The sequence below is a fragment of the Aquarana catesbeiana genome, linkage group LG04 (assembly GCF_042186555.1).
Source record: "Aquarana catesbeiana isolate 2022-GZ linkage group LG04, ASM4218655v1, whole genome shotgun sequence".
Lineage (NCBI taxonomy): Eukaryota > Metazoa > Chordata > Amphibia > Anura > Ranidae > Aquarana > Aquarana catesbeiana.
Genome location: NC_133327.1, coordinates 685,530,089 through 685,556,772, shown reverse-complemented (window position 1 = coordinate 685,556,772; position 26,684 = coordinate 685,530,089). Strand labels below are relative to the sequence as shown.

The following is a 26,684-nucleotide window of genomic DNA, read 5'->3' as shown; positions in this document are numbered from 1 at the left end:
CTTCTCTGTGCAGATACTAATCTCTGGTGCGCCATGACCGCCAACAGCTGCACCGTATAACACGAGAAGCAGCTGGCGATTCTTTAACGCTAAAGGCTGGAAAATGTCAATCGCTCAGCTACAAATCACCCGAATCTCTGCGATGCAGACCTTTCCCCACTGCAGCTGATTTCATCCTAGCAAGAAGGGCCCATTCACACTCATGCATTGCGGTAAAGTGCAATGTGTGGCTTACACAGGTACTGTAGCACATGGACCATAGTGCATTGCATTATGTTGTCATTGATTTTGGTAACCCATCGCACTATTAAATGTGACATTGGACGTGCTTTTTTAAAAGTGCTCTGAATGCCAATCATAGTGCCCATCACTAAATAAAATGGTTTGCTTCAAAAATGATCCCCCATGACACTTTCTTGGTGCTTCAAAGCATCTCCAAAGCCTCCATAGAAGTTTATGACAACACTTGCTAACAGCACCTGAAGCTTTTGAGGGGCTTTTATTCAGCTTTAGCTTCGCTTTGTTTTGGAGGTATTGCAGGTATGAGATATCCCAGGATGCACTGGGAAAGCAACAAGCGAACCCAGAAAGACGTCATCAGCAGTCACTTCCGGTCCAGGTGTATATATTCTGGGCGTGTCCAGTGCAGACATCACATCTGGTGTGCAGCGTGGAGCAGCAGGAAGGTGAGCGGGGTCCAGGGCAGAGCAATTAGCAGATGGCACACGTGTTGTACAATATGGGAATGCTTTAGCGAAAGGTGAATGGGAACCGGAGAGACAGGGAATGAGCGGCGGAGAATCAGCAGAGCTGGGGAACCGGAGCAGGAGAAACTAGTAGACACACATGGTGAGCAGCATGGGAGAAATATAGAGGGAAGTGTGCAGGGACTGGAGAGAGAGAGAGAGGGTTTCAGCAAACTAGAGGATCATCAGATCTGGGGGTTACTACTGAGTGGGGGATCAGCAGATCTGGGGGTTACTACTGAGTGGGGGATCAGCAGATCTGGGGGTTACTACTGAGTGGGGGATCAGCAGATCTGGGGGTTACTACTGAGTGGGGGATCAGCAGAACTGGGGGTTACTACTGAGTGGGGGATCAGCTGAGCTGGGGGTTACTATAGAGCAGAGGATCAGCAAAGCTGGGGTACTACTGAGTGGGGATCTGCTGAGCAGGGGTACTAATGAGCTGGGGATCTAGTAGGCAAGGGTATTGCTGAGCTAGGAGTACTACTGAGACTCTTTAAAACAAATAGAAAATCAACACACACAGGACATTTGCTAAGCTTCAAACGTTTCTCCTGAAGGATGTGACAGCTGCAGGTGGTAAGCCAGCCGACCAGCGGTGGGGAGTGGTGTATGACACTATCCAGGAAGTGCAGCCATGCTGTTGGGACCAGCGTGGAATGCAGGTACCTGGAAGTGATGTCAAAAGGGGGTGGTGACGCGTTTCGGAGCATGCATGTTCACTCCTTCTTCATGACAATTGATAGAAAGCAAGAGGAGACAGCTTATATGGCGAATGGGGTGGAAAGATGGGGGGTGGGCTGCACTAACAGCAGAGAGATTGCTGCAGATAAACAGGCACCACTTATGTAGGAGGATTTTCTTCCTATGATAAGAGCAGCTTTACATCTGTAACTAACGCCTCCATAGGAGATGTGGGAGGCGGTTCCTTAGTATGAGGGGGATCACTCACCATAATGAGGAAATTAATAGTTTTCTAGTTTTCTTTCAATGACTGTGATTGCTGGAAGCCCCCGGGAATGCGATATTAGCACAACATTGTCTAATGCTTTACATTTTATCTGAAAAAAATGTAATTACTTTTAATTAACTTCTGTTTCCGCAATTTGCGTTCAAGGCAGTTTTTTTTTATTAATTGACTTTTCATTAACTCAACTACAAAAAAAAAAGAAATTAAAGTTGAATTCCAGCCAGGGAAAAAAAAAATCCCCCCTCAGAGACACAAAGTCACACAGATCAGCACCCCCACTAGCTGCTCACTGCAGTAAATAAAAAAATAACTAATATAATATAAATGACCATAATACTTATCCAAATTCCCGGTCATTCTGGCTCCGGAGGCTTCTTACTTCTGCACTGGGTGGGTCCTTTGTTGAGGTCCTCCTATTGGGTCCATTAGTGAGGTCCTGAAGACTTGAAGACCTTAAGGTCCTGAAGGCAAGGTCCCGAAGACTCGGGTCATAAAAGGGGGCAGTGGCAAGACCAGTCAGCAGTGGGCAGAGACTACAGTAGTGGATGACCAGTCTTCATTATCACAAGAGATGCCTTGGCCAGCCACCTGAAAATTTCAGGTAATTTTAGGCCTCATCCGTAGATGTTTGGAAGTCAATGCAGAGGCATTTGGAAGTCATCATGATCACCTGCAAATAGGGACAGGTGATCTCCTTTGGACACAAGTAGCTTGTGTACAGGGGTGATCTTCTGTCCCTAACCACAGCTAATCTCTGGCTGTGCGATTATTTCTGAACACCAGGCATTGCTTTGTAAAGCCTTCCTGGCCAAGGTCTGCACAAACCTGAATTCCCATGTGCAATTTTATGTGCTGCACCATGGATGAGAGACCTAAGCCCTTTTCGACTTACTTTAATCCACTGTTAGGTTACCATCCAGGGCATCTTTTCTGGTACAGAGTCATGCTAATTCATTAATGCAGTCAGTGCCCACTGCTAACTGGCCTTGTAATGGTTCCTTCTCTTCATGACATCATCATACCACTGTTGGAGTCTTCAGGAACAAATCAGAGGGTCTATCGTGAGGTACTTACAAGGTCCTGAAGACTCCAACAGTGGTCCCGCCATCATGATATCATCATGCCACTGTTGGAGTCTTGAGTACCTTGTGAGAACCCCACTAATAGAACAAATCAGAGGGTCTGTTGGTGAGATCCTCACAGAGTCCTGAAGACTCTAACAGTGGTCCTTCTGTCATGTCATCATCTTGCCACTGTTGGAGCCTTCAGGACACTGTGAGAACCCCACCGATAGAATAAATCAAAGGGTCTTTTGGTGAGGTGCTCACAAGGTCCTGAAGACTCAGACAGTGGTCCCTCCATCATGACATCATCATGCCACTGTTGAAGCCTTCAGGACCTCGTGAGAACCTCACCAATGGACCCAATGGACCCAATAGGAGGAACCCAACAAAGGACCCACCCATTTTGCAGTGAAGAAGCAAAAAGCCTCTGGAGCAGTTTTCACATGCTCTTGAGATCCTCGCACCTTTGCTCTGTTATAGGACTACTTCTCATAAAGCATCCTGCTCTTTAAAAATGATTCTAAAAGCTGCAGGGTTTTTTACCCTCATGCATTTTATGCATTCTCCCAAGTAGGAGCTGGTGGGAGGGGCTCCCGTCACATTGATCACATGATCAGAAAGCCTAGCTGTACCTTCTGTATTTCTGAACCCATTAGGCCCCATTTACAACTTTGGCATTCTGTAGCTCGAAGCTCCAAAACACTAGAGGAGAAGAAATCAGTTAAGTCTATGGGGATGGTTTGATGAATCTCCACTACAAGTCGCCTGAAACCAAATGCCTGAAGCGCCAAAAAGTTATGGAGCTTTTTTTGTAGCTTGAATTGGGCATCAGTGCGTTTTTTAAACGTTTTTTTCGTTCTATAGAAATACATCGAAAAACTTGATTCAAGCGTTTTAATGCATTTTGTCAAGCGTTTGTGAGTGTTTTTTCTGCTCAAATGCAATAATTAAATGAAAATAATAAATAATAAAATAAATTAATATTAACCACTTGCCGCCCGCCATATAACAAAATAATCGGCATCGGCAAAGTGGTTGCGATATCCTGACTGGACATCATATGACGTCTTTCAGGATATCAAGCTAACAGCCTGACACACCGCAACTATGGTCTTGGTAAAGAGCCTCTGACGGAGACTCTTTACCACGTGATCAGCCGTGTCCAATCACGGCTGATCACGGTGTAAACAGGAAGAGCCGGTGATCAGCTTTTCCTCACTACTCTGACAGACGCGAGTAGAGGAGAGCCGATCAGCTGCTCTCCTGACAGGGGGGGTCTGTGCTGATTGTTTGTCAGCACAGACCCCCCTCGGATCCTACCCAGGACCACCAGGGATGCCACCAGACCACCAGGGACAGCCACCACACTGGACCACCAGGTATGCCACCCTAGACCACCAGGGAAATGGCAATCAGTGCCCAGGCAGCTGCCAATCAGTTCCACATCAAAATGCCTGCCAGTGCCACCAGTGATGCCTGCCAGTTAAATCCATCAGTGCCAGCCATCAGTGCCCATCAATGCCCATCAGTGCAGCATTTCAATGCCCATCAGTGTCGCCTATCAGTGCCCACCAGTGCCACCTATGAGTGCCCATCAGTGCCACCTATCAATGCCCATCAATGCCGCATATCAGTGCCAGCTATCAGTGTTCATCAGTGCAGCCTATCAGTGGCCATCGTCAGTGCCCATCAGTGGCACCTCGTCAGTGCCGCCTCATCGGTGCCGCCTTATCAGTGCCCATCAGTGCAGCTTATCAGTGCCCATCAGTGAAAGAGAAAACTTACTTATTTACAATTTTTTATAACAAAAACAAAGAAAAACTTTTTTTTTTTTTAAATTTTCGGTCTTCTTTTATTCTTTTAGCAAAAAATAAAAACCGCAGAGGTGATCAAACTCCACCAAAAGAACGCTCTATTTGTGGGAACAAAATGATAAAAAATGGTTAAAATAAATTAATAATAAATACTAAATAAATTAAAAATAAATAATAATAAATAAACGAAAATAAACAAAAAAAAACTAACTCTTAATCCTAATATTACCCCCTAGCTCCTAACCCTAATATTAAACCTTAACCCCTAACCCTAGCACTAATATTAACCCCTAATCCTAAACCCTAACCCTAATATTAAATCCTACCCTAACCTTGACCCCTAACCTAACTAAATAAATAAATACATAATAAATAAATTTACTCCTAACCCTAACCTTTAAACCCTAACCCCTCACAAGAAAAGTAAAAAAATTAAGAAATAAATAATAAATAAAAGCGGATGAAAAAGCTGAAAAACATAGCAACAAATGATGAAACAGATGATATTTTTCTCTACTGGCTATTAAAAAAAAATGCCAGAGCTTAAAAAACGCTTGAAAACGCCATACGCAAACGCTGAAAAATGCGCATAAAAACAAATGAAAAACGCCAAAAAAAAAATGCTCAAAAATGCAACCCTTAGGGTGTGAATGTCACCTTAGGGCCACCTTGAGCCGACACCAAAGGTGTTAAATAAGATTTTTAGTGATTGGGTTTATTTCTACCTTCAGAGGAAAAAGTAGATAAAAATCCTCCAAGTAAACAAACGTATAAACAGCAGCAGCCAAAGAAAGAAATAATCATAACCTACGGGTTATTTACATCTGACAACACGTGTACACGATTGCTCCATCCTCGCACCGCGGGTAATGGACTTGCGCACCTCCCGCCGCTGTTGTGACAAGCTTACGACAAGCGGGGTATAAAAAGGCGGCGCGCTCTCGTTAATCGCTGTTTATATAAATTCTGCTCTCCGGAGAAAAGGGAGAAGGAAAATTGATCAACTGCAAGAAAAATAATTAACGCCATTCATGGAACAAAATGAAGTTACGGAGTGTATTTACCGCGCTCGCTTGTCACCGTGGTAAAAAGGGGGAAATGAACGCCAAGTAATATTGTAATATCATCACCTGCGTCTGTCTTCAGTTTTATCATAATTGTGTATATTATTCTGCATTCAATGTTTCTCAGAAGCGTCAGATATGCTCACCGCCTTGTAGCGGCAATACCGGCTCCGCAACCCGCCAAGAACACGCTTGTTGTGTGTTTACCTTTTACTGATAACTAAAAAATACTTAAAGGGCATGTTCACACCACCTGTGTAATGATGGGTTGCATTGTCTTTGCGTTGCCCAGTGCAGTCCCAGGAATGTAAGCAGCTTTCCTCACAGGGGCGATCCGCCCCTTCACTAATGCCTGTCAGTGCCCACCAGTGATGCTCACCAGTGCTGCCAATCAGTGCCCATCAGTGATGCCAGTCAGTGCCCATCAGTGCCACCTATCAGTGCTGCATATTAGAGCCACTTACCAGTGCCCATCAATGCTACATATTAGTATCTCCTCTTCGGTGTCCATCAGTGTTGCTTCATCAGTGCCCATCAGTGCCACCTTATCAGTGCAGCCTATCAGTGCCCACCAGTGAAGCCCATCAATGCCACCTTATCAGTGCAGCCTCATCAGTGTCCATCAGTGCAGCCTCATCGGTGCCCATCAGTGATGCCAGTCAGTGCTCATCAACGATTCCAGTCAGTGCTCATCAGTGAGGCCAGTCAGTGCCCATCAGTGTCACCTATCAGTGCTGCATATTAGTACCACCTATCAGTGCCCATTAATGCTACATATTAGTGTCTCCTCTTCGGTGTCCATCAGTGCCACCCTATCAGTGCAGCCTATCAGTGCCCATCAGTGCAAACTTATCAGTGCCCATCAGTGGCGCCTCATCAGTGCCCATCAGTGCCGCCTTATCAGTGCAGCCTCATCAGTGCCCATCAGTGCCACTTTATCAGTGCCCATCAGGGCCACCTTATCAGTGCAGCCTATCAGTGCCCATCAGTGCCACTTTATCAGTGCCCATCAGGGCCACCTTATTAGTGCAGCCTCATCAGTGCCCATCAGTGCCACTTTATCAGTGCCCATCAGGGCCACCTTATTAGTGCAGCCTATCAGTGCCCATCAGTGTAGCCTTATCAGTGCCCATCAGTGACACCTTAGCAGAGCCCATCAGTGCAGCCTTATCAGTGCCCATCAGTGCAGCCTCATCAGCGCACATCAGTGAAGAAGAAAAATTACTTATTTACAATATTTGATAACAGAAACTAAGAAAAAACTATTTTTTAAATCAAAATTTTCTGTCTTTTTTTTTTAGCAAAAAATAAAAAACCCCAGTGGGGAATAAATACCACCAAAAGAAAGCTCTGCTTATTTTTGATTAAAATAAAATCCCAATAAGAGTATATTGATTGGTCTGCGCAGTTATAGAGTCTACAAAATATCGGATAGATTTATGGGATTTTTATATTTTTATTGTTTTTACTAGTAATGGCGGCAATCAGCGATTTTTAGCGGGACTGCAACTTTGCATTGGACAAATCGGACACTAAGTGACACTTATTGGGGACCAGTCACACTAATATAGTGATCAGTGCTAAAAAAAAAAAAATATGCACTGTCACTGTATAAATAACACTGGCAGGGAAGAGGGTTAACATCAGGGGCGATCAAAGGGTTAGGTGTGCTCCTAGGGAGTTCTTTTTAACTGTGGGGGGATGGCTTAAATGGAGGAAGAGAGAGATCTGTGTTCCTGATTAGCAGGAACACAAGATCTCTCTCTTCCTTTCTGACAGGACAGCAAGGAGATGCTGACCACAAAGACAAAGATGGCGCCGTCATTGTGGAACTGTCAGGAGGAGTTCAATGATCTCTGAGACTTAGTAAATACCTGGAAGTGTAACGCTGACATTTAGCATGCTGCACGTCTCTTGAGAAAAGATATCCGATGACAGGTCCACTTCAATAGAACTTTAAATGCATTAAACTGTTTTGAGGGATCATCGCCATGCCTGTGGTGGGGAGACTGAGGTGTGTGTGGGGGGGTGATAACAGTGTTATAATTTAACTGGTCTGATGGAGGATCTGCATGGCTCAATGTGGAGGGATTTTACATGAAAAGAACATACAATGCCTGGATAAAAGTTTTCATACCCCTTGAAATGTTCCACATTCTGTCATGTTACAACCAAAAAAATGTAAATGTCATAGGCGTGCGCACAGGGTGTGCCAGGTGTGCCTGGGCACACCCTAATCACCCCGCTTGGTGCTGATTCTCCCTGCTTCCTGGCGCCCCCTGTCTCCCGCTGCAGTGCTGCCAGCTTCTCTTCTATCCCACCAGCTGCTCCGGGGGGATGTTTGAGGATGGAGAGTGGGGGAAGGGGCCGGTATATATTTCTTGTACCCCTTCCTTTTCTGAATGAACACAGTGAGTGATCTGTACTGCTCCTGTGTTCATTCTTAACTAAAGCATAGTAAACTATGTTTTGTTTGTGAGACATCAGGGGTCTGTTAAGACCCTTGATATTTCACCAAAACCCCCTCAACGGGGCTCCTTAAAAATTGTAAAAGAAAAATGATAAAACAATAATTTTGTAAAAAACAATTACAAAAATAAAATTGTAAAAAATAAAAAAACTACTGACACCGCCCACTGCCCTATTGGCACCAATCTCTGCTCTGCTCACACCTTCCACGGCTCTGCTGATTTACACGCATGTGTGTGTTTGTGCTCTGGGGTGCACACCCTAATACAAAAGGCTCTGCACGCCAATGGTAAATGTATTTTATTGGGATTTTATGTGATAGACCAACACAAAGTGGCTCATAATTGTGAAGTGGAAGTAAAATGATAAATGATACAAATAAATATGTGAAAACTGTGGGAGGGCATTTGTATTCAGCCCCCTTTACTCTGATACCCCTAACTAAAATCTAGTGGAACCAATTGCCTTCAGAAGTCACCTAACTATTAAATAGAGCCCACCTTTGTGTAACTTAATCTCAGTATACATACAGCTCTTCACAGTTCTGTGAAGCCCTCAGAGGTTTGTTAGAGAACCTTAGTGAACAAACAGCATCATGAAGGCCAAGGAACACACCAGACAGGTCAGGGATAAAGTTGTGGAGAAGTATAAAGCAGGGTTAAGTTATAAAAAAAAATCCCAAGCTTTGAACATCTCACGGAGCTCTGTTCAATCCATCATCGGAAAACGGAAAAAGTATGGGCACAACTGCAAACCTACCAAGACATGGCCGTCCACCTAAACTGACCGGCCGGGCAAGGAGAGCATTCATCAGAGAAGAGCCAAGAGGTCCATGGTGACTCTGGAGGAGCTGCAGAGATCCACAGCTCAGGCGGGAGAATCTGTCCACAGGACAACTATTAGTCGTGTTCTCCACAAATCTGCCCTTTATGGAAGAGTGACAAGAAGAAAGACATTGGAGAAAGAAAGTCATAAGAAGTCCTGTTTGTAGTTTGTGAGAAGCCATGTGGAGGACACAGCAAACATGTGGAAGAAGGTGATCTGGTCAGATGAGACCAAAATTCAACTTTTTGGCCTAAAAGCAAAACTCTATGTGTGGGGGGGAAAACTAACACTGTACATCACCCTGAACACACCATCCCAACCGTGAAACATGGTGGTGGCAGCATCATGTGGTGGGGATGCTTTTCTTCAGCAGGGACAGGGAAGCTGGTCAGAGTTGATGGGAAGATGGATGGAGCCAAATACAGGACAATCTTAGAAGAAAACCTGTTAGAGTCTGCAAAAGACTTAAGACTGGGGCGGAGGTTCACCTTCCAGCAGGACAACGACCCGAAACATCCAGCCAGAGCTACAATGGAATGGTTTAGATCAAAGCATATTCATGTGTTAGAATGGCCCAGTCACAGTCCAGACCTAAATCACATTGAGAATCTGTGGCAAGACTAGAAAATTGCTGTTCACAGACGCTCTACATCCAATCTGACAGAACTTGAGATATTTTGCAAAGAAGAAGAATGGGCAAAAATGTCTTCTCTAGATGTGCAAAGCTGGTAGAGACATCCCCAAAAAGACTTGTAGAGAAAGGGGGTTCTACAAAGTATTGACTCCGGGGGGCGCCATACAAATGTACCCCCCACACTTTTCACATATTTATTTGTATCATTTATCATTTTCCTTCCACTTCACAATTATGTGCCACTTTGTGTTGGTCTATCACATAAAATCCCAATGAAATACATTTATGTTTTTTTGGTTGTAACATGACAAAATGTGGAAAATGTCAAGGGGTATGAATTATTTTTCAAGGCACTGTATCTGAGCTCTAAACACATTTCTTTGTCAGGCCACAGCCTCTCGATGGGATTTGGCTCCGGCTCATTGCTCTCTGACGTAAGCTGTGCTACATAGACTGAGACACTTACACAATAAATACAAACCGTACGCCGTGCTACCGCCTACGCCGGGCCCATTATCCACAGCGGAGTCCTGGTGGGGAACGTTTTGACCTTTTACTTTACGGTGTAAAACAAAAACACATTTAAAGACAACATTTCTCTGAACATCATTTATATCTAAAGTGGCCAAATAACAACCCCCCCACCCCACCCCCCCCACCCCCCACCCCCACCTTCCTTCCCGGCTGTACTCTCAGCAAAACAAGAACCTTTATAAACTGATATTGGGTTCCCACAGCGCTAATAGTCAGACAAAACTGAATATCTATTTAACTTGTAGCGCTACCCCAGCAGAAGCCAAATATATCCACTTCCATTAGGAAAAAGGTACTTCGATTTTTTTTTTTTATAATTACAGTGCCACCATCTACATACAGAAATAGAAGGGAAAATGTAAATTAACCACTTCTGCTCCAGGAAGGTTTTACCCCCTTAATGACCAGGCCATTTTTTGCCATACGGCACTGCGATATTTTGACAATTGCGCGGTCGTGCGACGCTGTACTCAAATAAAATAGATGTCCTTTTTTTCCCCACAAATAGAGCTTTCTTTTGGGGGTCTTTGATCACTTCTGCAGTTTTTATTTTTTACGCTAAAAAAAAAAAAAAAAAAGCGACAATTTTGAAAATAAAAATTTTTTTTTACTTTCTGCTATAAAAAGTATCAAATAAAAAAAATTGTAAAAAATCTATTTTTTTCATCACTGCCAATATGTATTCTGCTACATATTTTTAGTAAAAAAAAAATCCAAATAAGCGTATATTAATTGGACACTAATGCCGCGTACACACGATCGGAAATTCGGCCAGCAAAAAACCGATGAGAACTTTTGGTCGGAAAATGCGACCGTGTGTACGCTCCATCGGACTTTTGCTGGCGGAATTCCAGCCAGCAAAAGATTGAGAGCATGTTCCCTTTTTTTCGGTCGGAAAAAGTTCCTATCCGAAAATGCGATCGTCTGTATGCAATTCCGACGCGCAAAAAATCATGCATGCTCGGAAGCCTTGAACTTCATTTTCCCGGCTCGTCGTAGTGTTGTACGTCACCGCGTTCTTGATGGTCGAAAGTTTAGAGAACTTTTGTGTGACCCGTGTGTATGCAAGGCAAGCTTGAGCGGAATCCCGTCGGAAAAGCCATCATATCTTTTTCTGACCAAAATCCCGATCGTGTGTACGCGGCATTACTGACACTTTTGACACTTTTTTGGGGACCAGTGACGTTATTACAGTGATCAGTGCTAAAAATATGCACTGTCACTGTACTAATGACACTGGCTGGGAAGGGGTTAACATCAATGGCGATCAAAGGGTTAAATGTGTTCCCTAGGAGTGATTGCTAACTTTAGGGGAGGGGTACTTTGACTGGGCAAATGTAAAGATCTGTGTTCCTGCTTTGAAGGAACACAGGATCAGCACATTCCCTTTTCACAGAACGGCGATCTAGCTTGTTTACATAAGCAGGCTACATACTGTCCAATCACAGCGGGAGCGGGTCGCTGGTGGGGCGCGTGCGCGTACCCCAGAACTGTCAGGTCACGTACCAGGTGCGTGATCTGGCGCAGAGTGGCCGTCCTGCCACAGTTAACGTTGGGCGGTCACTGAGCGGTCCAATAAAAGTAAAGACTTTTATGTTTGAGATTAGAGATGGGCCGAACACCCCCCCAGTTTGGTTCGCACCAGAACTCTCAAACAGGGGAGAAAAGTTCTGACCCGAGCCGCAAACTCTATTCAATTCTATGGGGCCCGAACAGGAAAAATCTAAAGCTCCTATTTTGAAGGCTTATATGCAAGTTATTGGCCATAAAAAGGGTATATGGGGGTCTGGGTACTGCCCCAGGGGACATGTATCAATGCAAACATATTTTTTTTAAACAATCAATTTTAAAGGAGCAGTGATTTTAATGATGCTTAAAGTGAAACAATAAACATGACAAATTCCTTTATATATATAGTGCTGCCTGTAAAGTGGCACATCTGTACCATGTATAGAACCTGCTGCAGCAAAACTGACATTTCTAAAGAAAAACCCACCCTGTCCATACCAGGCCAAAATTTAAAAAAAAAACAAAAAAAACGGTGTGGGGTTCCTCCCACAATCCATACCAGATCCTTATCCGAGCATGTAGCCCAGCAGGTCAGGAAAGGGGGGGACAAACCAGCGCCTCCCCCTCCTAAACCATACCAGGCCACATGCCATCAACATGGGGGGGGGTGCTTTGGGGCAGTGCACAACCCTGGGCAGTGGTTGTGGGCATCTGCGGGCAGGGAGCTTATCGGAATCTGGAAGCCCCCTTTAACAAGGGAGCCCCCAGTTCCCACCTCCCAGTCCCCCAGCCCCAAAGCACCCCCCCCCCAATGTTGAGGGTATGTGGCCTGGTATGGTTGGGGGGGACGCTCTCTTTTCTCCCCTTTTCCTGGCCTGTTAGGCTGCGTGCTCGGATAAGGGTCTGGTATGGATTTTGGGGAGACCCCCCCCTGAACCAAACCAACCCCCTCATGTTGACGGCATGTGGCCTGGTATGGTTTGGGGGGTGGGGGACGCTCGCTTGTCTGCCCCCTCTTTCCTGCCCTGCCAGGCTGCGTGCTCGGATACATTTCTGGTATGGATTTTGAGGGGGGGGGGCCCCAAGCCGTTTACATTTTTTCTTTGCCGGAAATGTATTTTTTTTACTTTTAGCTGTCAGCGGGGAAGCTCGCTGACAGCCGAAGACTCATTCGTTGTTAAGGACAATGACAGCTGATCATGTGATGTAAACAGAGCCGGCAATCGGCTATTTTTGTACTCCTCATGCTGGTAGCGTGAGGAGAAAAAAAAGCCGATCACCGGCGGCAGTCAGAGGGACATCGGTCCCGATCAAGGAGAGCAGCCGCCAGCTCATCAGTGCCCACCTGTCCCACCTACCAGTGCACAACAGTGCCGTCTACCAGTGCCCATCAGCGCCACCTACTAGTGCCCACAGTGCCACCTATCAGTGCCCACAGTGCCACCTATCAATGTCACCAATCAGTGCCTCATTAACAGTGCTGCCCATCAGTGTCACCTACCAGTGCTCATCAGTGTCACCTACCAGTGCCCATCAGTGTCCATCAGTGCGATCTATCAGTAACACCTATCAGTGCCGCCTTATCTGTGCCCATCAGTACCACCTTATCTGTCCCCATCAGTGCCGCCTTATCTGTGCCTATCTGTGCCTATCAGTGCCCATCAGTGCCCATCAGTGCTGCCTCATCAGCGCATATCAATGAAGAAGAAAAATTACCTGTTTGCCATATTTTATAACAAACTATGAAACATGTTTTTTTTTTTTTTGTTTAGCAAAAAATAAAAACCCCAGTGGTGATTAAATAGCACCAAAAGAAAACTCCATTTGTGTGAGAAAAATTATAAAAATGTAATTTGAGTACAGTGTTGTATGACCGCGCAATTGTCATTCAGTGATACAGTCATACAGTGACAGCGCTGAAAGCTGAAAATTGGTCTGGGCAGGAGGAGGGTTTAAGTGCCCCGTAAGCAAGTGGTTAATAGAACTTTAAATGCAGACAGGTACTCTGATGTTCTGATGGACTACAGACAGGTACTCTGATGTTCTGATGGGCTACAGACAGGTACTCTGATGTTCTGATGGGCTACAGACAGGTACTCTGATGTTCTGATGGGCTACAGACAGGTACTCTGATGTTCTGATGGGCTGCAGACAGGTACTCTGATGGGCTACAGACAGGTACTCTGATGGGCTACAGACAGGTACTCTGATGGGCTACAGACAGATACTCTGATGGGCTACAGACAGATACTCTGATGAGCTACAGACAGATACACTGACGGGCTACAGACAGATACTCTGATGAGCTACAGACAGATACTCTGATGGGCTGCAAACAGGTACTCTGATGGGCTACAGACAGATACTCTGATGGGCTACAGACAGATACTCTGATGAGCTACAGACAGATACTCTGATGGGCTACAGACAGATACTCTGATGGGCTGCAGACAGGTACTCTGATGTTCTGATGGGCTACAGACAGGTACTCTGATGGGCTACAGACAGATACTCTGATGAGCTACAGACAGATACACTGACGGGCTACAGACAGATACTCTGATGAGCTACAGACAGATACTCTGATGGGCTGCAAACAGGTACTCTGATGGGCTGCAGACAGGTACTCTGATGTTCTGATGGGCTACAGACAGGTACTCTGATGAGCTACAGACAGGTACTCTGATGGGCTACAGACAGGTCCTCTGATGGGCTACAGACAGGTACTCTGATGGGCTACAGACAGGTACTCTGATGGGCTACAGACAGATACTCTGATGGGCTACAGACAGGTACTCTGATGAGCTACAGACAGATACTCTGATGGGCTACAGACAGGTACTCTGATGAGCTACAGACAGATACTCTGACGGGCTACAGACAGATACTCTGATGGGCTACAGACAGGTACTCTGATGAGCTACAGACAGATACTCTGACGGGCTACAGACAGATACTCTGATGGGCTACAGACAGGTACTCTGATGAGCTACAGACAGATACTCTGACGGGCTACAGACAGAAACTCTGATGGGCTACAGACAGATACTCTGATGGGCTACAGACGGGTTGGGCTACAGACAGGTACTCTGATGAGCCACAGACAGGTACTCTGATGGGCTACAGACAGGTACTCTGATGGGCTACAGACAGATACTCTGACGTGCTACAGACAGATACTCTGACGGGCTACAGACAGATACTCTGATGGGCTACAGACAGGTACTCTGATGAGCTACAGACAGATACTCTGACGGGCTACAGACAGATACTCTGATGGGCTACAGACAGATACTCTGATGGGCTACAGACAGGTACTCTGATGGGCTACAGACAGGTACTCTGATGAGCTACAGACAGATACTCTGACGGGCTACAGACAGATACTCTGATGGGCTGCAGACAGGTACTCTGATGAGCTACAGACAGGTCCTCTGATGGGCTACAGACAGGTACTCTGATGGGCTACAGACAGATACTCTGATGGGCTACAGACAGGTACTCTGATGGGCTACAGACGGGTTGGGCTACAGACAGGTACTCTGATGGGCTACAGACAGATACTCTGATGGGCTACAGACAGGTACTCTGATGGGCTACAGACGGGTTGGGCTACAGACAGGTACTCTGATGGGCTACAGACAGGTACTCTGATGGGCTACAGACAGGTACTCTGATGGGCTACAGACAGATACTCTGATGGGCTACAGACAGGTACTCTGATGAGCCACAGACAGGTACTCTGATGGGCTACAGACAGATACTCTGATGGGCTACAGACAGGTACTCTGATGAGCCACAGACAGGTACTCTGATGGGCTACAGACAGGTACTCTGATGGGCTACAGACAGGTACTCTGATGAGCCACAGACAGGTACTCTGATGGGCTACAGACAGGTACTCTGATGGGCTACAGACAGATACTCTGATGGGCTACAGACAGGTACTCTGATGGGCTACAGACAGGTATTCTGATGGGCTACAGACAGATACTCTGATGGGCTACAGACAGGTACTCTGATGGGCTACAGACGGGTCCTCTGATGGGCTACAGACAGGTACTCTGATGGGCTACAGACAGGTACTCTGATGGGCTACAGACAGGTACTCTGATGGGCTACAGACAGGTACTCTGATGAGCCACAGACAGGTACTCTGATGAGCCACAGACAGGTACTCTGATGAGCCACAGACAGGTACTCTGATGGGCTACAGACAGGTACTCTGATGGGCTACAGACAGGTACTCTGATGGGCTACAGACAGATACTCTGATGGGCTACAGACAGGTACTCTGATGGGCTACAGACAGGTACTCTGATGGGCTACAGACAGGTATTCTGATGGGCTGCAGACAGGTTGGGCTACAGACAGGTACTCTGATGTGCTACAGACAGGTACTCTGATGGGTACGGACAGACACTGTTTTATTATTGGGGCAATTGGGGCACAGTACTGTAAGGGGTTAACCATTAACTCACTGTTCAGCGAGTTACCGTGGTTTGTTTACATTTTGGACACAGCTGGTCACATGGTAAAGAGACAATTTTCATTGGCTCCTTATCCTGATCGGGATGGCCTGTATCTGAAGGACATTGCCTCATTCCCGATCGCCGCGCACAAACTGCGTGACGGGGAGTGCGTTATATGACGTCCACCCGGAAGGGACAAGAGGTTCCCGCCTGGCCTATGGCAAGGTGACGCCGGCGGGAACCTCTCGTCCATGCGCTAAAATTCCTCCACAGCGACGTGAAAGACCCTTGGTGGCAACAGTTGTTGCCACCAAGGGGTGGCACAACCAGTTATTAGGTTTAGGGGTTCAATTACTTTTTCACATAGGTCCAGGCAGGTTTGGACCGTATTTTTCCCATAATCAATCATCATTTAAAACTGCAATTTTGCATTTACTCGGGTTATCTTTGTGTAATAAGAACATTTGTTTGATGATCTGAATCATCTCAGTGTGACAAATATACAAAACACTCAGGAAGGGGGGCAAATACTTTTTTCACAGCACTGTAATTCATAAGAATATAAATCTCCCCCGTCATCGGTCTTATCACCGCACTACACATCTTATATCCTCAATAACAAACCTTATTTCATTTCCGGAGCTCTGGAGGTTTTTTTAATCTCTTTGGGAAAGGGAAATATTACATTTTCCAGAAGTAGCAGCCGCCCCCGTCCTTGTATTGTGATGTATAGCCCGTATATTTCATTATTTTACCAATAACAGTTCTCAAATACTTTACAAGCAATTTTTATTATACTCATTTTTTTTCTTTTGGATACAGTTCGGAAGGATTATTGTAGAACTCCTGTCGAGTTTTGCTGCTGTTTGTGTCCCCTATCTACCTATCCGGGGGGCACAGGAAGTGATGGGAAATCCAGTGGCGTCGCTATGGGGGGGTGTGGGGGGTTCGCACTGCACCAGGGTGACACCTGCCAGAGGGTGACACCATCAAGTAAGAAGTGATAATCAACAGCAATGGTGTATCCCCCATCTGCCAGCATCGACCACATCATTTGGGGTGCGCACCAAATGATGGGGTGCCAGTTTGGGGTGCTCACCGTGACCGTGTGCTACCGGCCCGAAAGTAGCCTGCCCAGCGCCATGCGGCCTGTTGGGGACTGTGGAAGGCTAGAAAGAAGAGAGCCTGACGGGGATGGGGGGAGGGGTGAAAACATGTTTTACTGCACCAGGTGACACCAACCCTAGTGATGCCATGGGGGAAATCTAAAGTTTTTCAGCGGTTGCAGGAACCGGAATACATGAAATCTTCCTGCTGTGTCTCTGGGAAAGAAAGTGAAGGACTATCAACTCGGTGCAAGACAGACACAAAAAAAAATCTACCTAAAAAGAAAAAGTTTTTACTTTACATAAACTTTTATTATTTTTTTGAACTGAGACACCTGCAGCCTCTCTATGTGAGACACAGCGACAGCTGGAGCCTCTCTATGTGAAACACAGCGACAGCTGGAGCCTCTCTATGTGAGACACAGCGACAGCTGCAGCCTCTCTATGTGAGACACAGCGACAGCTGGAGCCTCTCTATGTGAAACACAGCGACAGCTGCAGCCTCTCTATGTGAGACACAGCGACAGCTGCAGCCTCTCTATGTGAGACACAGCGACAGCTGCAGCCTCTCTATGTGAGACACAGCGACAGCTGCAGCCTTTCTATGTGAGACACAGAGACAGCTGCAGCCTCTCTATGTGAGACACAGCGACAGCTGCAGCCTCTCTATGTGAGACACAGCGACAGCTGCAGCCTCTCTATGTGAGACACAGCAACAGCTGCAGCCTCTCTATGTGAGACACACTGACAGCTGCGGCCTCTCTATGTGAGACACACTGACAGCTGTGGCCTCTCTATGTGAGACACACTGACAGCTGCGGCCTCTCTATGTGAGACACACTGACAGCTGCAGCCTCTCTATGTGAGACACAGTGACAGTTGCAGCCTCTATATGTGAGACACAGTGACAGCTGCAGCCTCTCTATGTGAGACACAGCGACAGCTGCAGCCTCTATATGTGAGACACAGTGACAGCTGCAGCCTCTCTATGTGAGACACAGCGACAGCTGCAGCCTCTCTATGTGAGATACAGTGACAGCTGCAGCCTCTCTATGTGAGACACACTGACAGCTGCAGCCTCTCTATGTGAGACACAGCGACAGCTGCAGCCTCTCTATGTGAGACACACTGACAGCTGCAGCCTCTCTATGTGAGACACACTGACAGCTGCAGCCTCTCTATGTGAGACACACTGACAGCTGCAGCCTCTCTATGTGAGACACACTGACAGCTGCGGCCTCTCTATGTGAGACACACTGACAGCTGCAGCCTCTCTATGTGAGACACACTGACAGCTGCAGCCTCTCTATGTGAGACACACTGACAGCTGCAGCCTCTCTATGTGAGACACACTGACAGCTGCGGCCTCTCTATGTGAAACACAGCGACAGCTGCAGCCTCTCTATGTGAGACACAGTGACAGCTGCAGCCTCTCTATGTGAGACACAGCGACAGCTGCGGCCTCTCTATGTGAGACACACTGACAGCTGCAGCCTCTCTATGTGAGACACACTGACAGCTGTGGTCTCTCTATGTGAGACACAGCGACAGCTGCGGCCTCTCTATGTGAGACACAGCGACAGCTGCGGCCTCTCTATGTGAGACACAGCGACAGATGCAGCCTCTCTATGTGAGACACAGCGACAGCTGCGGCCTCTCTATGTGAGACACAGCGACAGCTGCGGCCTCTCTATGTGAGACACAGCGACAGATGCAGCCTCTCTATGTGAGACACAGCGACAGCTGCAGCCTCTCTATGTGAGACACAGTGACAGCTGCAGCCTCTCTATGTGAGACACACTGACAGCTGCAGCCTCTCTATGTGAGACACAGTGACAGTTGCAGCCTCTCTATGTGAGACACACTGACAGCTGCGGCCTCTCTATGTGAGACACAGTGACAGTTGCAGCCTCTCTATGTGAGACACAGTGACAGTTGCAGCCTCTCTATGTGAGACACAGTGACAGTTGCAGCCTCTATATGTGAGACATAGCGACAGCTGCAGCCTCTCTATGTGAGACACAGTGACAGTTGCAGCCTCTATATGTGAGACACAGTGACAGCTGCAGCCTCTCTATGTGAGACACAGCGACAGCTGCAGCCTCTATATGTGAGACACAGTGACAGCTGCAGCCTCTCTATGTGAGACACAGCGACAGCTGCAGCCTCTCTATCTGAGACACAGCGACAGCTGCAGCCTCTCTATGTGAGATACAGTGACAGCTGCAGCCTCTCTATGTGAGACACAGTGACAGCTGGAGCTGGCAGCTTTGTTTGCAAACAAACCTCATGTGATCAGAACGATATGCTGATATGTTGATCGCAGTTAGAGTTTGTGTACACTTGCCGTTGAGAGTAGTAAAAATAGGTGGTTGAACTGCTCATTTACCCTCCCCCTTAAAGTGCTTGTAAACCTCAGACATTAAATATGAACAAATCATATCCCTCTATAGTGTGTATTTGTCTCAGTCCAGAGCACTAAGTGTCATTTCTCTCTGCTGCTTCCTTCCCATGCTATCGGTATAAATCACTTTTGACAAGTTTTCCTGACACCAAGAGAAAAAAGGTGACAGTGGGGGGGGAGCTCCAGCACACAGCCTGTGATTGACAGCCTCAGCTCTGTTACTGTGTGCTGTGTGAAGGGGGCGTATCTCTTTCCTCCAATCAGCTCTCAGAACTCTGAGCTCTGCAGAGTGTGGCCTCAGCTCTCCGCCCCCTTTGTTTCCGAACTCACAGACAAGCTTTATAAATTCTGCACTTTGAGGGGCTGTAGAGGAGAGAAGACCGCAGATAAACAGGTACAACTTATGTAGGTGGATTTGTTGCCTCTCTGTGTATCACCTGTAGCCAGTCCCTGGGGAGATGGAGGGTGTTCAACCACTTCAAAGAAAACATGACGAGAAAAAGAAATTGTAGACTATCTATCTCTGGCCTCCTCCTCAGAATGGTAGTTGACTGTCATGCTGATCCTCTATCCTCAATCCCTTAAGTCATTAATCTATAACAAATATGCAGATGAAGAGTTCTGACTGTGATTGGGTCAGTGGCTGGAAGTGAACACACCAGAGGATCAACATGACAGCCAGGCAAGCTGCATTTTCAGAAGGAGCTCAGCGATGGAAGCCCCGTGTTTCTCCCAGTAGAAGCCGGATTCCTGGATGTTATGTGTCCAGTCTGCAGTGGATGCCGGTGTTCTGTCGATATGTGCCCGCGCATGCGCAGAACGGAAAGACACTCCAGCTGAGTTGCTGATCAGCTGAAGTGATGTCACCATAGCGCTAGACATGTGCATTCGTTTTCGTCTGAATTTCAGGTATTTTCATTATCGTTTTAACAAACGATAACGAAAGTGCAGAATCCAAAAAACGAAAGATCCGACATAAACAAATGCTTTATTTTCGTTTTTGTTGTGACAACAGTTCGATATAGATAGGAGATTCGACATGACGCTGACAATAACAATCTGTCCATCGAACCTGGGGTAGAATGTGCCTAACCTTAACTCTATTAGTCCAAGATTATTCTACATAGAGAGAAAAGATTCGACATAGAGAGAAAAGATTCTACATAGAGAAAAAAGATTTGATGTAGGGGAGTAAAGATTCGACGTAGGGGAGAAAAGATTTGACGTAGGGGAGTAAAGATTTGACGTAGGGGAGAAAAGATTCGACGTAGAGAGAAAAGATTCGACATAGAGAGAAAAGATTCAACATAGAGAGAAAAGATTCAACATAGAGAGAAAAGATTCGACATAGAGAGAAAAGATTCTACATAGAGAGAAAAGATTCAACATAGAGAGAAAAGATTCAACATAGAGAGAAAAGATGCGACATAGAGAGAAAAGATTCAACATAGAGAGAAAAGATTCAACATAGAGAGAAAAGATTCGACATAGAGAGAAAAGATTCAACATAGAGAGAAAAGATTCGATGTACGGAAGAAAGATTCGACATAGAGAGAAAAGATTCGATGTACGGAAGAAAGATTCGACATAGAGAGAAAAGATTCAACATAGAGAGAAAAGATTCAACATAGAGAGAAAAGATTCGACATAGAGAGAAAAGATTCTACATAGAGAGAAAAGATTCAACATAGAGAGAAAAGATTCGATGTACAGAAGAAAGATTCAACATAGAGAGAAAAGATTCGATGTACGGAAGAAAGATTCGACATAGAGAGAAAAGATTCAACATAGAGAGAAAAGATTCAACATAGAGAGAAAAGATTCGACATAGAGAGAAAAGATTCAACATAGAGAGAAAAGATTCAACATAGAGAGAAAAGATTCGACATAGAGAGAAAAGATTCAACATAGAGACAAAAGATTCGATGTACAGAAGAAAGATTCAACATAGAGAGAAAAGATTCGATGTACGGAAGAAAGATTCGACATAGAGAGAAAAGATTCAACATAGAGAGAAAAGATTCAACATAGAGAGAAAAGATTCGATGTACGGAAGAAAGATTCGACATAGAGAGAAAAGATTCGACATAGAGAGAAAAGATTCAACATAGAGAGAAAAGATTCAACATAGAGAGAAAAGATTCGACATAGAGAGAAAAGATTCAACATAGGGGAGAAAGATTCGACATAGAGAGAAAAGATCTGACATAGAGAGAAAAGATTCGACATAGAGAGAAAAGATCCGACGTAGGAGAGAAAAGATAAATAAAAATAATGATGATGATGACTGTTATTGGCTGATTGTAACCAAAGAGGAGGAGCAGTAAAATATCTAGAACTAAGTACACACGTACTTTGGCTTATGGTGTCTGTTGAACGTTCTAAGAAGATTCGACGGAGCAGGTAATCTATACGGCGTTGTACAGTTTAGCTGCTCCATCGAATCTTCTTTGAAGACACCATAAGCCTTCAATGACAGATTCCACCTTAATTTGGATTTTCGGAGGAATGCAATTTTTAACGAAAAACGAAATAAATAAAAACGAATTTCGGGAGTAACTAAATAAATGTATTTTTCGGACGAAAACAAAATTCCGAAACAAAATATTTCAGTGTGCACATGTCTACGTAGCGCACATTGTAGGAGGCTTTTTTAGACAGTAGATGCTATTTCTCGGGCACAATGTAATGCTATGCAAACAGTGGAGGGACACCGTATTTGTCACATTGTGCTGCGCTGTTGCGCCGCGGGTTTACAGCGAGGCACAATCTGACATCTATGGTGTCCCTCCGCTCTTTGGATAGCTTTCAATTGTGCCCGTGAAAAACCCTCCTATGAGATGTGCATACGCTATGGTGACGTCACTCAGCTGGAGTGCCCGTCCATTCTGCGCATGCGCAGGCGCTTTTCGATGGAGAGCACATATCGATTGAACACCGGCCCTGTCCTGTACAACGGGGAAATCCTAATGAGAACAATCCATTTCCAGGCTGATGCCGGTTCCTCTCCTCTGGGTGACCTCACTACATTGTTGCCATTGGCAGTAGCTGGCAGATCCTGATATTGTTATCTTCTTCCCTACAGGCAGATTATGCAACCGAACGTTTGACGACTACGCCTGCTGGCCGGACGGTGTGCCCGGAACGTACGTGAATGTGTCCTGTCCCTGGTACCTCCCCTGGGCACACAAAGGTGAGATTCCGCCATGGAAGATACACAGAGTGCTAATTCTATAGAGATCATAAAATATCAACATTGTAACACTCCAAATCATTGTTACATTGTGACACTAAAAATAATTGTTACATTGTAATGCTCCAAATCAGTGATACATTGTAACACTCCAAATCATTGTTACATTGTGAAGCTACAAATCATTGTTACATTGTGAAGCTACAAATCATTGTTACATTGTAACTCAAAAAATCATTATTACATTTTAATGCTCCAAATCATTATTACATTGTGTTGCAATATAACAATGATTTAGAGCATTACAATGTAACAATCATTTGGAGAGTTATGCCGCGTACACGCGGTCGGACTTTACGGCAGACTTTGCCCGGCGGACTTTTTGACGGACTTTACAACGGACTTTCCGAATGAACGGACTTGCCTACACACGATCAACCAAAGTCTGACGGATTCGTACGTGATGACGTACACCAGACTAAAACAAGGAAGTTTATAGCCAGTAGCCAATAGCTGCCCTAGCCTCGGTTTTTGTCCCTCGGACTAGCATACAGACGAGCGGACTTTTCGACCGACTCAAGTCCGTCAGAAAGATTTGAAACATGTTTCAAATCTAAGTCCATCAAACTTTTGATAAAACAAAGTCCACTGGAGCCCACACATGATTAAATTGTCCGACAAAATCCGGTAGGCAAGACCAAGTATGCCGTAAAGTCCGATTGTGTGTACGCGGCATTACAATGTAATAATGATTTGAAGTATTACAATGTGACAAGGATGTAAAGTGTTACAATGTAACAACGATTTGGAGCATTACAATGTAACACTTTACATCTTTGTCACATTGTAATACTTCCAAATCATTATTACATTGTAATGCCCCGTACACACGGTCGGATTTTCCGATGGAAAATGTCCGATCAGAGCATGTTGTCGGAAATTCCGATCGTGTGTACACAAATCCGACGGACAAAGTGCCACGCATGCTCAGAATAAATAAAGAGATGAAAGCTATTGGCCACTGCCCCGTTTATAGTCCCGACGTACGTGTTTTACGTCACCGCGTTCAGAACAATCGGATTTTCCGACAACTTTGTGTGACCGTGTGTATGCAAGACAAGTTTGAGCCAACATCCGTCTGAAAAAATCCATGGATTTTGTTGTCGGAATGTCCGATCAATGTCTGACCGTGTGTACGGGGCATAACACAACAAATCATTGTTACATTGTGACGCTCCAAATCGTTGTTACATTGTAACACTCAAAAGCATTGGTAAATTGTAATGCTCCAAATCATTTTTACATTGTAATAATGATTTGAAGTGTTGCAATATAACAATGATTTGGAGCGTTACAATGTAACACTTTACATCATTGTCACATTGTAACACTACAAATCATTGTTATATTGTAACGCTCCAAATCGTTGTTACAAATAATGATTTGAAGTGTTGTAATATACTGTATCAATGATTTGGAGCATTCCAATTAAATGAATTAGTATTAGCAATCAAAATGTGTTTAAAAAAATCCTGATGACTTCCCCAGAGTAGTACATTATTATTATGGTGAAATGATATTGTTGTAATTACATACTGTCACCAGTCAGTGTCCCCGATCCCCTCCACACCACACATAAGATAACATTGTTTATCAAAAAAAAAAACCCCAGTGGTGATTAAATACCACCAAAAGAAAGCTCTATGTGTGTGAAAAAGAAAATTATAACATTTTCATATGGTTACAGTGTAGCACGACCGCGTAATTGTCATTCAAAGTGTGACAGCGCTGAAAGCTAAAAATGGGCCTGGGCAGGAAAGGGGGTCAAGGTGATACTAAAGTCTTGTTTTTTTTTTTCAAAATAACAAACATCTCTATATTTACCTGCTCTGTGTAATGATTTTGCACAGAGCAGCCCGGATCCTCCTCTTCTCGGGTCCCTCTTCGGTGCTCCTGGCTCCTCCCTCCTGTTGGGTGCCCCCCACAGCAAGCAGCTTGTTATGGGGGCACCTGAGCCGCGCTGCAGCTCCGTGTGTCCATTCAGGCACAAAGCTACGGCCTGGCCCTGCCCCCTCTATCGCCCCATTGGCTCAATGACTTTGATTGAAAGTAACGGGAGCTAATGGCACTTCGCTGCTGTCTCAGCCAATGAGGAGAGAGAGTCCTGGTCAGACGAGTGTAGTGGCGGCTGGTGGTTTTATGTTGGGGGGGCGGCAAACAACCACCCCCCACAGCACCTCAAAACCCCCCCCCCCCGCTGTCTGCCAGTCCACCAGCACTTACCCCATCGGTGGCGGGGATCAGCAGGCACATCGGGGATCAGGGCTTCTGCCGTGCGTCTCCTCCCCTCCTTCTTGGTGTCCAATAGGATCGGCTGACCTTACAGCCAATTGGGAAACATGTATCAGACCTGCGCTTCCTGATTGGTGGAGAGGCGGTTCAGTGTTAGAAAAGCAATTTTTTTTTTGCTTTTCTAACACACCTGGGTGGGCTCCGAGTGCAATTCTCTGTGCCCCGAGCCCACCCTATTTTAAAGCCTATGGCTTTAATCAGGTGCTTCACAAAAACACCCCCGCCTCTGTAATTCATGCCCCAGCATCCTGAAAGGGGCCGGACACCTGAATAGGGAGTGACGGTCGTGGATAGATTCATGCTATGCAACCGTCGTATCTGTACGTTGGCTTCTTTAAGTGGGATAGCAGGCGCGCGCCCACTGCACTGCTGGGGTGCCGATGCTCGTGACCGGCGGTCGTGATGACTGCCGGCTACACGCGATCGTGGGCACGAGAGGCAGAACAGGGACGTGTGTGTAAACACACAAATCCCTGTTCTGTGAGGTGTGACAGATCGTGAGTTCCTAATAGCTAGGAACAGCGATCTGTCATCTCCTCTAGTCAGTCCCCTCCCACTACAGTTAGAACACACACTAGGGAACACATTTAACCCCTTGATCGCCCCCTAGTGTTAACCCCTTCCCTGCCAGTGACATTTACAAAGTAGTCAGTGCATTTTTATAGCACTGATCGCTGTATAATTGTCAGACGTCCCAAAAATGTTGCAAAGGTGTCCGATGTGTCCGCCATAATGTCGCAGTCACAATAAAAATCGCAGATCGCCGACATTACTAGCAAAAAAAAAAAAATGATAATACAGATGCCATAAATCTATCCCCTATTTTGTAGACGTGATAACTTTTGCGCAAACCATCCAATAAACGCTTATTATGATTTTTATTACCAAAAATATGTAGAAGAATACATATCGGCCTAAACTGAGGAAAAAAAATAGCTTTTTTTAAAAAAAATTGGGGCTATTTATTATAGCAAAAAGTACAAAATATTGTTTTTTTTTTCAAAATTGTTGCTCTTTTTTTGCTTATAGCGAAAAAAATAAAAACCACAGAGATGATCAAATACCACCAAAAGAAAGCTCTATTTGTGGGGAAAAAAAGGACGTCAATTTTGTTTGGGTGCAACGTCGCACAACCGCGCAATTCTCAGTTAAAGCGACGCAGTGCCGAATCGCAAAAAATGGCCTGGTCATTGAGCAGCCAAATCTTCCGGCGCTGAAGTGGTTTAAGCTCTGGAGGAACTACACTTGCAAAGTGCACAGTCTGTTTGCCTTTAGTAAATCCCCCCCCAAGTTTTATACCCCATACAGTATATTCACAATCTACTTTCTGTGGGATCTGACCTGCTGACAACTGAATCCTAGAAAGAAAAAAAAAAGAAAAAATAAGCCGGTAATGAAATAGGACTCTGCCAACAAGCAAAGTGTAAAAATCAAAACGCCAAATGTGTTTCCAATTGTTACATTTTAGACAAATCCACTGATGGATATCGCAGCATATGTCATATGGCAGCAAAGATAAGAAAAAAAA

The 26,684-nt window shown here is 45.3% G+C and overlaps 1 protein-coding gene across 1 annotated transcript in view; it reads left to right on the top strand.

Moving 5' to 3' along the window:
- The window catches only part of GLP1R (glucagon like peptide 1 receptor), a 234,669-nt gene that overhangs the window by 37,539 nt on the left and 170,446 nt on the right, over nt 1–26,684 (top strand). Inside the window, exon 3 of the mRNA XM_073628986.1 lies at nt 22,697–22,804. Coding sequence (XP_073485087.1) covers nt 22,697–22,804 — 108 coding nt within the window. The remainder of the gene's footprint in view (nt 1–22,696; nt 22,805–26,684) is intronic.